Source organism: Betta splendens, chromosome 2 (genome assembly GCF_900634795.4).
Source record: "Betta splendens chromosome 2, fBetSpl5.4, whole genome shotgun sequence".
NCBI lineage: Eukaryota > Metazoa > Chordata > Actinopteri > Anabantiformes > Osphronemidae > Betta > Betta splendens.
The window spans coordinates 22,701,137-22,715,397 of NC_040882.2; the positions used below are offsets into that span (position 1 = coordinate 22,701,137).

At 49.0% G+C, this 14,261-nt stretch overlaps 1 protein-coding gene across 3 annotated transcripts in view; it reads right to left on the reverse strand.

Annotated features, from left to right (window-relative positions):
• Positions 1-7,194: 7,194 nt before the first annotated feature.
• The window catches only part of arap2 (ArfGAP with RhoGAP domain, ankyrin repeat and PH domain 2), an 84,332-nt gene continuing 77,265 nt past the window's right edge, over positions 7,195-14,261 (reverse strand). For all 3 annotated transcript variants that reach the window (XM_055507049.1, XM_055507050.1, XM_055507051.1), the window contains exons 27-33: positions 13,686-13,814; positions 13,072-13,208; positions 12,114-12,196; positions 10,516-10,551; positions 9,742-9,805; positions 8,165-8,293; positions 7,195-8,033 (exon numbers count right to left, since the gene is read on the reverse strand). In XM_055507049.1, coding sequence (XP_055363024.1) covers positions 7,641-8,033; positions 8,165-8,293; positions 9,742-9,805; positions 10,516-10,551; positions 12,114-12,196; positions 13,072-13,208; positions 13,686-13,814 — 971 coding nt within the window. In that variant the 3' untranslated portion in view covers positions 7,195-7,640. The remainder of the gene's footprint in view (positions 8,034-8,164; positions 8,294-9,741; positions 9,806-10,515; positions 10,552-12,113; positions 12,197-13,071; positions 13,209-13,685; positions 13,815-14,261) is intronic.

Consider the following 14,261-nt stretch of genomic DNA (forward strand, 5'->3'; position numbering starts at 1 on the left):
CTTCATTATGCATGCCATATTGAGCCGAACCAATAGGTAATCAAGGTGAATCAAATATTCATTGGGACACATTTGGCTGTAGGGCACACACTGACCCCCAGAGCAAGAGGGACACATCAAAGCCGACAAATCTTGTCAGAGCGCGGGCTGCAGAGCGCTGACAGAAGATTTAGTTTTGCTTGGGAAACATGAATTCAGAGCGCGCTGGGCTCAGCAGGGGTTCCCAGCGCCACTGCAAGGAAAATGGCCGTGATTTCAGGGTTTTTATAGCAGCGCCCAGAAGACAGAGAACAAAGACAGAAATAAATAAAATGAAACATTTACAGTAGCTACCTTTCCATTTGATCAAGTCGTTTGTCTCCTTCCAACTCTTTGCATCTCCTAGCAACAGTGAACGCATCCCTGCGAGCGCCTCGGCGTCTGACAGCCGACGGCCGCGCTGCTGTGAAGGCAGGTGTGTTTCTCCTCTCGCTTCCTTTTGGCCCGGTCCGTAATACAGACGTACACTGGTCCCACATGTCACAGAGGGCGTCTTCTTGGTAAATAAGTCAGTGGTGTGTTGAAGAAAGAAAGCGTTTGATGTTTCCGGGCTGAAACAACTTTATCGTCCCTGCCCTTTTTCCCCCATGTCTCTGATTCCTTTCTCTCTCTAACTACGTCTCACCAGAGCACTTGCTCCTCACCCTTCGTCCATCACGACTATGTCCTCTTGTTGGAAATCAACCACATGCGTGTAGACACACACACACGCACACGCACACACACACACACACACACACACACACACACACACACACACACACACACACACACACACGGAATCTTGCAGCCCTGCTGCTGGAAGAAAGTTCCGCCGGCCCGGCTTTGTGTTTCAGGTGGTAATTAGCAGTCATTGTTATTGTTCTGCTGATCAGAAATCTCTCACACCAATGAGGGTCATTATCTTGCCATCAGGAGAAAAATGAAAAATAACAGCCCGGCTCAGGGAAGATGCAGAGAGATGTGCGTCATGTGATATGTATGATGATAGAGTTCACAGTCTTATCAAATAAAAAGGCGAGATTGGATCTTTTTCAATCATTTGCATGCGGAGGAGCTTAATATCAATTATAAGATAAGAGTGTGCGATTGTTTCTTCGTCTGGCTAATTGCACCTTTAGACTAGATGGAATATTGTGTGTGTGTGTGTGGGGGGGGGGGGGGGGGGGGGGGGGCGACTTGAAGGCTAGAAACAAGTAGCCGAAAAAAGTGCTGAGAGTGGAGCAGTTCAAAGGGCTAAAGCAAGTCCAATACAGTAAAAAAGAGGAGGGCGTAAATAAAACAGGAGCTTCCAACAGCCCAAGACAACAGGCTGCAGTTTGAAAAAAGGGGGAAGGTTAAAAACTGAAAGCAGCTAAATTTAGAACAAACAAAATCAGTTCTCAAACTGAAAGAAACAGACTCTGGGAAGCACATTGGCAGAATGTATTGTAAAGATAACAGGAGCCTAAATTTAGTCTTAACCCCTCTTTACAGTTGGAGTCCCCACAAATACAAATGTCCTCACTGTGTAGCAAACACAAAAGCACACACACACACACACACACACACACACACACAGCTGATTCCTTCATTGACTAGAGGAGCGAAGCGCTAACCACAGCCTGTACGAGCAGGAATCCCACTCAGCAGCTTTGCTCAGTGGTTTGCTCACCACCACGTCAGGCTGGAAACACCCCACCCTTTGCGTTTCTTTTGCTCTTCTAATTCCCCTGCCCTGGCAAACACCAGCTCCCTCCACCAGGTGTGTTGACTCAATCATCAGTGAACAGCAGGGAGCAGGGAAAAGCAGCAGGACAGTAGCTGTCGAGGACCAGCATTCTAATTCTAATTGATTTTCAAGTGCTGTATAAGTTACATAATGACGCTCTCCACGTGTGATATAAAGTCACCAATTAGGCTTCGACTGCAATTCACAAATCAACACTGCTGAAATCTGTGAAGCACGGTTTTAAAGCCGCACGTGCGACTTTACTTAGGTTAGAATCAACCTACTGTACAACCCACTGTCCAGCTTCCTTTATTCTCTCAAGCAGGAAATCTCCCAGAGAGGCTTGGTACCGTGGAGCACACGCTGTACTGTACACACAGGAAGCCCCGGCCTCAGCTTTGACTGAGTGAGTAAAGCATATAACAAAAACACACGGCTGTCATTATAGAACTTAACACCGTGCTACCGGCGCTGCTGTTGACTTTGATCTGAAAGCTAAAACTGCTTTCGACAGCGATCTCGTCCTCAGATTGACTCACTAATGCCACACAATTACCCGTATGCAATAATGATGAGCTTTCTGAACTGTGCATATACAGACAGTAAGTCAGATATTAGCCATAACAAACACCAATCAGGGACAGGCAACCTTCAAAGGACCGCTCTATAGGAACACCATGCATCTTTAACAAGCAAATGTTTAAATCCCTTCCACTTTGCCACTTTGCACCCCCCACTGTGTTGATAACTCAATTTAGACCAAACAATCTCGAGATGAAGGTTACCGTGGATGGACAGGCATTCTAGATTAGAAGGGGATAAATAAGTAATGGAGTCAGAATGAGGCAACAAATTATGCTAGTCCCTCCAATTCAAATCAATGGGGTCCAATCTATATCGGTGTCCTTGGGACGGTGTGGCTTGGACCGCTGGGGGCATTGGTGGCGCACAGCGAGCTGCTGACTTTCTCATGGAGCGCGTGCGCTGCTGGTCACTGCAGGGAGCCGGCTGCCCGCTTTAATGGGGCGGTCCAGGCCCCTCGCCGGTGGAGGCGAGCCATCGGCCGGCGTGCAGAGGTTGGTCCGGCCTGTGGTGGTTTGAATGTGCAAAGCGGTGTCGTATCACTATTAGAATCATCCTGCTGCACCGCACGGCGTTCACAGTGAGCAGACAAAATGCCAGCGTTGACAGATTCAACCAGGATCCGTTATTCATCCTAAAGGGGCGCTCTGGAGAGAGGAACTGGATCGGTAAAAATGTCCAGCAGGGGACGAATGTTAGTTATTAGAATGAGTGAAGTGTGTAAAATCTGCATAGTACAATTTCCGTAACGCACCTTGATTGTGTCTCTGCAGGTGGAATTAAAAACGCTGAAGCTGTAGCGTTTATGTTGTTGTTTATGTCATTTATGCTAAGTTTCATTATATTCATCTGGGCCTGACTGGTACATTACATATTGTTATTTATTGTGATTTCACAGTGACTAACGCCTGGCGAGCAGAATGGAGGAGACGAGCGATCTGCAGAGCACACCTGAGCCGCTCGGAGCTGCAGTGTGTGGGTGGGCGGTCGCAGCGGAAGGACATCATCCTCCTCGAAGCGCATGCAAAGTGATAATAAAGCGGAGCTCCACCTTAAAGACAGAGTGGAACACAGTTTCACCGAGCCTCGTTTAAAGATGGGGAAAAACTGAACTATTAGCGGTCACGGTGCATTGTGGGTACCGCAGTGCAGTGTGTATTTGCTGTTTGATCTTCCAATCAACGGAGCTGGAGCCGCACGTGATCACTTATGAGTGTAAACTCATGGACGGGGATTATGTGGAAAAGTAGCGTCTTTGGGTCGGACTCACTCGACGCCTACGTGCAGTCGTGTGCTTCAGCTCCACATAGAGCGCTGTAGTAAGGCTCGTACCCAAACAAACGCCTAAAGGAGGACAGAGTTAGCACCGTGACCCCCTCCATCTGCCGACGCTTCTATGATTCCAATAAAAGGAAATCATAAAAATGATCAACAGCCTCATTCTCCCGCAATGTTTAATTTAGATGTTTAACATTCCCGTCTTTATTAGCTCCGCAGCGACTCGCTCCCTCCCTCGTCTGGAGGAGGAGGGGGACTGATTGAGCTTTCAAAGACTCGATCCCAGTTGTACTGCAATTGCAGAGGCTTTTAATTAGATAAAGCTCGGCTGGTTTGAACATATACTTTACAGCCATGTCAGCCTAAAAGGGTCCGCGTGTCGTAAATATCAGCCGGGACGTTAATAGAAGTGAGATTAGAGGCCAGCGTGGATCAGAGTAAAGGAGGCAGCCAGCAGTGGGACGACTTCATGCACCGAGCTATTTATAGCTGCTAAAATGGACGGCTCCATTAATATAAGCCTTACCCTTTCTGGAAATGTAAATCACCGGGGTCGCGGCTTGACGTCCATGTTATACAGCTGCAGTATGTCAGAACTATCAGCGCTGCCTCCCTGGTTCACAGTGGCGAGGAATGAAGCGCACACGATCGCTGGTGCGGCGGTTGAGCGTTTTTCTCACATGAGGCGTATGTTGATGGTGTGTGCAAAAGGACCACGTGCACCAGGGCTCCTCAGAGCAGCGGACGAGCGAGTCCGTGTTTAAAGTTGCTTTACAGCCGCGCTGAGGCCTGTCGCTCATCTCCTCTTTCACGTCTGCCCTTGATGTTTGTATTATTCACAGACACCGAAGACGGAAGGAGAGAGCGAGAGCGAGAGAGAGACAGAGAGAGAGAGAGAGAGAGAGAGAGAGAGAGAGAGAGAGAGAGACAGAGAGAGAGAGAGAGAGAGAGAGAGAGAGAGAGAGAGAGAGAGAGAGAGAGAGGCCAAGGGCTGATCAATAACATCCACATTTCAAAATGGCCTCGGATTAAATCCAACATGCCTTGTTTAAAAAAACCTAAACACGGGGTTCGGGTCTAATTGAGAAGCATCTCACGTGGAATCGAGGGGCTCGTGTCTGCTCTTTTGAAATAACTTGTCATTCTCGGGCTCTTTCTGGAGCGTATCAGCTCACTGCCTTGCTCTCTAATCCCCCTCCTCTCTCTCTGCTGTCACCGCTGCCTGTGAACGCAGCACACAGCTCAGCTACTCCACTGCTGTGCACCTCCGCATGCGTGAGTCACAGCACGGAGCGCTGGGAGAAACGTTATTGTTCGCTCACTTTGCTAAAACAATGCCATCAGCAAAACGCCGGAGTCTGTGTTTTCACGAGGTTTAAACTGGGCCCAAGTTGAATTTGTTGCCGTGAACGTGGGAGATGTTCATCGGGACCCACAACGTCCGGGTCTGGTCCAGACGCTGGAGGAGACCCTCACGGGTCAGAGCGCCTCCACTGAGCTACACGGCGCCAGGCAGGTTTTATTGTTTGATGTTGCAGATCAGCATCTTGCTTCATAAGCTCCCGACACCTTCAGTAGCAGCCACACAATCCAATCTATAAACAGCTTTGCAATAAGATCCACCTGAAGAAAGTTTATAAAGGTTTTGTTGACACTTCCAGGGAGGTGTTAATTAAATTTCACATTGTTTTTTTTCTTTTTATCTGATTTGTATTTGGTGGAGTTGTATTGGCTGAGATGCTCTTCTAACGCTGAGTTCACACCTCCTGCATCCTGCATTAGAAGGGCAGGGGCAATAACAGCCACAATAAAAGGCCCATTTTAGACAAATGCAACTTTCATGACTCTGACCTCAATATAAACATAAATATAGACAAAGTAAGAGCTGTATCAACAAAAACAACACGGTTACTTCACACAGACATTGTGCAGGTAAAGCTCCGCTCTTTACTGCAGCAAATGTACAGTTCCATTATAGAGCAACCAGCTTAAATACATCAGCTAAATAACTCAGAATATGAAATACAAAGTACTCATCATTGTGCAGCACACAGTGCACATCAGTGCAGTGGATAATTATGATGAACTACAAAGAAGCTGGAAACACCATCAATCAATTTACTGTTACTAGTTGTGAAGGACATTTAAAATAGTGGCTACTGGTCTTAAAAGCACATAACTGAGAACAAGTGATGATCACCAGGGGTTTGAACCAAAGCAGGAAGGAGCCAGAACCAAAGGCCCCGGTCTGGTCTCTGTGTAGAAACCAGGGTCCTGTTACGTGTTACATGACTGGGTCAGAACATCTCATGTGCTCCTTGCGTTGAAGCCTAGTTCCGATAACATTTGATTAAACAGCATGTGAGTAAATGTACCACCAGCGCCCGCGGTCAAAGTCAGTGCTGATATGATGATGTCATGACTTTTCAGAGCTTCTTCACCATATGGTGAGCCTGGACTATGGGCCTCACAGGGACTGAGGAAGTGCTGGGTCACACACACTGAGACAAAGCGAAGCCAATGAACTGCACACGCTGGTGAAACCACGGAAACAGACACACGCGAACTTCACTCCTCACATATCAATTAAAAAGAAGCAGTTCCGGCGCCTACTGTGTGACTGTAGAACATGACCACACATCAGAACCACTTAGCTGGGAGTTAGCTCCAAGAATGAAAAGGACGCACCCCGTGAACACAGCACACTGTTATAATAAACTTAATTAATAAAGGCGAGAGACGAAAACAAATATTCACACAGTCCAAACAAATGCTTAAACAGAGCCGCCTCGACCGTGAACGCACAGACGTGGCAGCGCCATGATTGGAATATGAGGACGTGGACAAAGGACAAGCAGCTGGCGTGTGAGGCATAACCAAAATAAAATGTTAATATGAATTTTTCATGGAGGAACCTGTGTGACAATTGCCTACGTGAGCATTTTCTGACTGCTATACATTATTCAATGAGAGCGTGCGACTTGGGCCACGGAGTTCATTCTAACAGCAGAATTTGATGAAACCTATGAATAAAATTGCGATATAAAGTTTATATAAATAAGTCAAGGATGGAGTCTTTGGAGTCCTGTTCGCACTAAAAGCCCAGCTGCTTCGTATGTTTCCACAATTTAACCAACAATGGTACAATTACAAAGAGACAAGGCTGCACGGGTGAAGGAATCCTGAGAGAGAAGAGATGTGATATGATGGAAAGAAATAAGAGACAGAAGAGCTGAACAAACAGAAATCCAATGATGATGTATAACACACTCAAAAGTCGCGTTTGTGACGATTCTTTCCACATTTCTATCGCTACACAACGTTTGTCCTCCTGCCACTCTTTTACTCAGTTGTAATTAGGTGCTGGATTCGGGCGGAGCTAAAAAAAAGTCAAAACTTGGCTTTGTCTCCGCTCTGTAAAAAAGCCGCGGCGTAGCTTCCCTCCCTGTTTGGGTGACACCTCTGCCGCCATCTGCCTCGACGCAGAAACACAGGAAGGATCGTTTTTAGACGGAGCCCTCGGCAAACACACGTTTTTAATTTGCACTGTGTGAGGGGAGGCTGAAAAAGAGCAAAGAGAAACCTTCACGTTAGTAAAATGTTTTAATGTTCACTAAAGAGCACGTTAACAATGGTGCTGTACAGTCAAAGGCCACGCTGGAAACCGCTGCAAATATGCAAATAACTACTAATATAGAACGACAGTTCACCCGCTATAACGGATGCAGGCTGTGTCTGTGATCCCCCCATTAACAATGACCAGCTGTACAGTACGTGGAGATGTAAAAAACACTGTAAAACACTAAGATCAGCAGCCGTCAAATATCACTGCTGAACTGAACTAAAGACGGGAGCGGGCGTTTGACGGCTCAGTGTTCTCCAAACGTTCTCCAAACGTTCTCCTCTGTAGTGCTTGGCTCAGCTCTGACCTACGGCATCTTCGTCCGCCCGCCGCGTCACTCCTGGCTCCTGGCGCCGCGGCCGCTCTTGCTCAGCACCGAGTTGAGCTCGGTCAAGAGGCTGGGCGGCATCAAGCCCTCAACGCCCGCGGGCGGCTTCCTGGCCTGGACGGGCAGAGGCAGCGGCTGCAGGCGCCTGGACGAGGGGGCGGCGCCCGCGGGGGGGCGGGGGTCCACGGGGGGGCGAGGGTCCACGAGGGGGCGGGGGTCCACGGGGGGGCGGGGGTCCACGGGGGGGCGGGGGGCGAGAGGGCGAGGATCCACGGGGGGCGGGGGTCCACGAGGGGGCGGGGGTCCACGAGGGGGCGGGGGTCCACGGGGGGGCGGGGGTCCATGGAGCCACGCCTGCAGGGAGCGTCAGGGGGCGGGGTCGGGCAGCTGGACGCGGCGTTGGTGCAGCGGAGGGGCACCGGTTCCCTGGACGCCCTCGGGTAGATGTCGCCCAGAGACGTCCTCCTGTCGGCCTGCGGAGCGCGAACAGAGCAAATGTACCCTTTTTCTCGTCAACATTGCATCTGAGTGAGTGCAGTGTGGGAATGGAGGATAAATATCAGCTAAAGGCACAGATAAGACACCAGAACTGACTGCTGCTCACCGCTTTGCTGGAGCTCAGTGCCGGTGGTAGAGTCCTGCTCTCGCTGCTCACAGCGCCCCCTCTGGACGCTTTGTGGTCAGCGGCGTCCTTAGCGGCGAGGAGGGTCCTTGAGCAGAGGTCCGAGCCGTACTGAGGACACACAGCCAACAGAAATGAGGGGCCGGACTGCACGCGCCCCTCCGCGCTTTGCTTTGCTCCACGTCCTCCTCTGCAGCGTCTGCAGAGCTCATTTCTGGCCACGCGTCCCCACGACCCGCACGACTGTCCGTCTTTAACACACCCTCATTCCATCACTGCTGGGACCCGTCCTTGGACCTTTACCCCCCCCCCCCCTCCCAGCTCTAACCTCGACCAATCCATTCCACCTTTCTCCAAGCAAGACCCTCCATTGGCAGTTGCTATGGAAACGGCTGGAGCCAAACGCTCGCTAACAGGTAAGAGAAAGGAAATCAAGAAAGCTGGAGTGCTCTCCACTTTCTCATCCATACCTTCGCTCTGCCCTTCCCACAAGCACCGTGTCCTTCCCACAAGCCCCCGCGTCAGAAGCCCACAATCCCCATATTTAGCGGATTTGGGAGGCGAATCCTAATATTTTTCGCTCGCTCCAGCCTGCTGTAGATTTACTGGTTGCAGAGCTGAGAGCCGTTTCAGAAAGCAGATAAAAGTCACCGAGCCCACTAAACAAACACCTTCAAACACTTAGAAACAATAGGCAGCAATCGGCTCTGCCTTTGGAGCCGTCGCTTGCTAACCCACTCCAAGGCACTAAAAGGCTTTTACAGTAAGCGCCTGTGATGAACAACGCCGCCCCGTGAAGGAAACCAAACGGGGGGGGGCGCGAGCGAGGCCGAGCCATCGGCCCAACGAGGAGACGAGGAGGAGGAGACGAGGAGACAACAAGGAGACGAGGAGGAGATGAGGAGACAAGGAGGAGACGAGGAGACGAGGAGGAGATGAGGAGGAGACGAGGAGATGAGGAGATGAGGAGGAGACGAGGGGTCGAGGAGACCAGCAGCAGCGAGCGGGAAACACTGGAGAGACGGCGACAGATCCTCTCCCCGCGTTTGCTTCGCCTTGAATTATTTATGTCATATGTGCTGTGTCAGCGCCCGACAGCGGCGGCGCACAGCTGCACCGCGGGGTTAAGCACCGCAATGTGATTGTTACAGACGCCTTGACCTTATTCTCACGGCTTTTCCGCATAAAGTGATTTATGTTACTGCTGAGTGACCTCGAAAACTTTACAGTTCTCCCCGTGTTTCATGCATTTCGGCTGCCTCGCAGCTGAATGGGAACGGATGATTGCGGAAAATGTGATTTATCGTATCTCCTTGTTGTGAGATGGATTGTAAAGGCGGATTTATTCCTGCTGTAATCTAGTAGATCTCTCATCCAGGCTCTTTGTTTGCTCTGCGTAAGTTGTTTGTGGTTCGCGGCTGGAAGGCGGCTCCAGACGCACTCGCCGCCGCCTCCCTCTCTCTCTCTCGCTCGCTCGTTTGACCTTCTGCTCATTAAATCGCTTCATCACGCTTTTGCCTCGTCGCCTCCTTCAGCGTCTCCGTCGCACTCGATCTTACCTTCATCCTGATGATGTCCGCCACCCAGGTGACCTGCGCCTCCTTCGTCTCGCAGCAGAAATGCCTGAGGAGGAGAAGCTCGGTCACTTCACTCCCTGATTTCCACCTCATTATTCTCAGTAATTTTCGAGCGGGCGACTTGATTTGGCGCGTGGCGGCGGCCGGCGCCGTTTCCTCCGAGGGGACAGTTCAGTACAGTACGTGCCGGCTGCCATTAGCTGTGATTACACCAGCCCACACAGGTAAAGAGTCCCTTTGGTGCAGGAAGTAGGAATCTCGGGTGATGGTTTAAATAACAGCTGCCACTGCTTTTGTTTGCTTTGCTTTGCAGCTATTTCTGTCCTGCACTGCAAGAAATTCATTAAAATTGTTCTTACATTTGGGAATTTGCTGATTTGGAAATATACTATAAAAAACAAAGTAGTTCCATTCAATATATTGACTCAATCTGCTTTATTTTTTATTTTTATTTTTTTATATTCATTCCCTTATTATGTAACTACTAATCATATTTTTTTCCCATTAACATTTTCTTTTATGTACCCACTGTAACAATAACAACAAGCCTTATATAGCATTTGGACTTTCACTCACTTCCTTTGTCTAACGTGAGCATAGCTTCCTGTTATTAACCCACTTCACTACACAGACCCTTAACTCCAGCTCTTTAACTCGCTGCCCTTCGCTGCTTCTGTGTCTGACATGTTTAACTGCTAAAGTGTAGAAGTCAGCGTCATCAATGATTAAAGCGGAGCACCTCTGTGTGACACTCACCACTGGTGTTTATCAGCGTGGACCGTGAAGCCCCAGCTGTTGAAATGAGAAACACACGGGTCACACTTGGCAGTGTTTTGCAAAAAAAAACATGTTATTTTGCGAAAATAGAAAGTTTAAACTTCCAACTCAACACTTGAATAAAAATGGCGAGGAAGCAGGTCAGAATATTTTCATTAAAATGCAACGAAAGAAATAAACATTCTCAAGTGTTAGGTGCGAAGCAGTGGAATTAATCAAGTTCATCAGTGCAGCTGCAGCCCACGTGTTTACACACGGCCAGACCTCAATATGCTCTGGGCCAAAGCCTGCGATTCACCAAGCGCACGGCTGCTCACCTATCAGCCTCAAAGAACAGCTCGCTGCCAGATACTGAGGCCGGAGAACGGGTGGCGCAAGTGGGAGAGTAACCCTGGTCCCACACTAGCGCGCGTGTGCGTCCACCGCCCGAAAGCTCCACAGCGGGAGGGGCGTGAGCGCCACGGCGGCCGCTCGCAGACAGACCTCTGCCTAATGAGGCGCTGGAGCGCCGCCTCTCCTCACCCGCGCTCTCCGTCTTGATTTCTTTATTCACCGTATCACCTCTCACAGCCCACTCAGCTGTATATCCGTGGAACCGCGCTCTCCCCCGTCCCCCTTCATCTCCCGCTGCCGCCGTCTCATCGAGTTTTCTCCCCTCAAGGACTGCGTAACGCAGACAATCGCGCGCCGGACTCATTTTTCACGCTTCTCCAGACTTGGAAATTCTGACATGGGGAAAATTATGAGGAATTATAATTAGGTAATGTGAAATATAGCGTTTGGCTTCTCGACAATATCCTCCGTGTTTGGCCAACGAGAGCTGCGGCACGTTTGGCATGTGTCATAAATTCTAATAATAGCAGATCATTACAATAAAACAGTGGCAGTGAGGCTTCCTATCTGCAGAGGCAGAGTTTGATAATTTGTATTTGTTAAACTGTAATTATGTCTAATCAATTTCATTCCAGTGAAAAATAAGACGGGGTCAAAGGCGTGTTTGGGCGTTTCCCCTGCGAGGAAACCGAACGGGCGATGAATCTATAGAGAACCATGGATCAGACCAGATACGAAAGCAGCTGGAGCAAACGAGGCTCAGTTCATCCTAATAACACACGGGGGTCGATGTGCTAACAACGCGCAGCAGTGGTTTACACTATATAATATTCTGCACTGGAAATATTCCAAATCAATGGTGTAGTTTGATGCAATGTTTACTGCACCGTAAAACGGGCCGGGAGGAAATGGGAATTTACACAATTGCTCACTAAAAGTGGCCCATAATGCGCGATTGACCAATAAAGCGAAGGCAGATGTGTGCGTAAACCAGTCCGGGAGAAGCAGCCGTTTTACTGGACGCACTGGAAGAATCATCAACGCGTCTGTGACGCCCGAGCGACGGTGAAAACGCCTTCACTCGCGGAAGCAAAGCAGGTGAATGAACGCGAGAGCAACGCCACAGCTAATACAGCAGACGCTGGAAGATTAATGAGCTCGGCCCATTGTTTCAGCAGCTCACGCCGGGAGCAGCGCTCGGCGTCGGGTCCGGGTCAGGGTGAGGACGCGAGCGTGTGCTTTACCTGGTCGGAGGTTTGAGCTTCTTCTTCACACCGAGGAAACACTTCACAGACTTGAGCTGCATCGCTTTCTCCGCTTTAGTGCTCTGCGGGAGAAATAGTTATTAGACCAAAATGAAATGTCAGCAAAACAATCGGAGCCATTTCACAGCATCAGAACATGACAATCATCACTGGAAGAACAGAGGAGAACCAGGTCAAACTGGTCTGACACCTACGAATCACAACCCAGCTTCCTGCCACATCATCCGTCCCACAGACAGAACTGCAGAGGCCATTTATTACGTGTTTACTGTATGTAGGATTGGGCAACATTGTCGTGCAGCTTGATATTTAAAAGCTTTCAGTGAAAACAGCCACCCCACACGCACACATGCAGACGCGCGCACACACACACACACACGCACGCGCGCGCACACACACACACACACGCACGCACGCACACACACACACGCACGCACGCACGCACACGCACGCACGCACGCACGCACACGCGCGACCCACACCCATTTTCTTCTCCCCTACTGCCAGAATTACTGCACCTCCATCTATTATTTACCCTTTTTCACGCTCTTTTACGAATCCCATGTTTCAGCTGCAGAAATGTGGCGGGAGGAAACAGCCTGAGGAGAACTCGGACCCGCTGGGCCTCTCTCAAACACTGTACTCCCATTTCTCCTTGCTCTGCTGTAGCCACTACGTAATTCGAACATCTGGAAACCTGAGACGACAGCGTGACCGTCATCACGACGCAGGGAGCGTTGGGTGGAGTTGGGTCCTTGTGGTATTTATTATATTTCAGTTATTTAAGCAGATCTACAACATAACCTTTTAAAGTCCCCTGTGACCCAAAGCAATCTGTGTTCACCCGATACTTTGTGTTTGCATGTAAAAACCCCAGGCAGCAGGTATTTACAGTGGATGTAGCAGTAGATTAAAATGAAAATAAAAGTCTACTTACTTTGATATCTCTGTAGAGCAGCAGTGTGTCGGCACGCAGTTCCACATATTTGTCCTGGAATTTATGCCCTGGCAGCAGTTTAGCAGATCCGTCGTTGAACTTCAGATACTCAGACTTCGTAAACTGCATTTGGCTTCCTGTAAATGAGTCAATTAAAGGGAGACGTGTGCTATGAGCTTCTGGGTCGGCATCAACACCACTGGGTGAAACTGTTACATCTGCTTAAATCACTTTAAACTAACAAATGTGCAAACAGGAAGCTTTTAGCGCTTTCACTGCTCAACCTAATTACATCCTGGACAAGGGTTCAAAGTTTGACCCTTGATCATCACTTCTTCCTTTTAATTACACTTTTCAATCTTTGGGGAACTAAAGACAGAATTTCGTGTATTTTGTCTGAATGGGTCGAGTTTTTCCTTAGATACGTGGACTGAAATGAGGTCTTTTATGAGCAAACACGCACACCGATGCCCCCACACAGGCGTCCGTGTGGATGCTGATGCAGGTTTGATGCAAAATACATAATGTTTGAAATTAGGCTTTGGAAGATGCTGCTGGAGGCAGAAGGTGGACCTTTTACTTGCATGTCTAATGACACACGGGCGGCGGTTCACCTTTCACGCCAGCGTCTCTCTTCGCCCCAGCGAACTTCTTGATGACAAGGACGGCGGAGCTGGGACTGTCCAGCGCGCTCCACTCCAACACCTGCTCCAGAATCTTCTCGCTGTGGTGCAACGGCCGCTCTGCCACAGAGGGATGCACGGTTAGCATATAGGCCAGCTAGGAACTGCTACAGCCAACAACAACAAAGCCACGCTGTCCTCTGGCTTTACATGAATTATAGATGCATGAAACCAAAAAATTAAATAAATCCATGACGGATTCTAGTTAACCAAATAACAAAATATTTTGTTCTCCCCATTTCCATCACAAAACATTTTAAATTATCTCCAGCATATCAGGACCTGATTATAAAAACACACTCATGTGCAAAATAGACCTATTATCTCTTCCTAATTGGTGAACAGGGTACAAGCTATCAGCTAAAAAAAAAAAGCAGACAATTTGCGTCTCTGATGCCTCCATCTCTACACTCCCCTGTTTTTCATAACCAAAGGATGTTAAAAGAGCCACAGTGGTATAACTTATTCATACCGGTGGGCTTATCTCCTTTCTGGAATCTCAGCAGA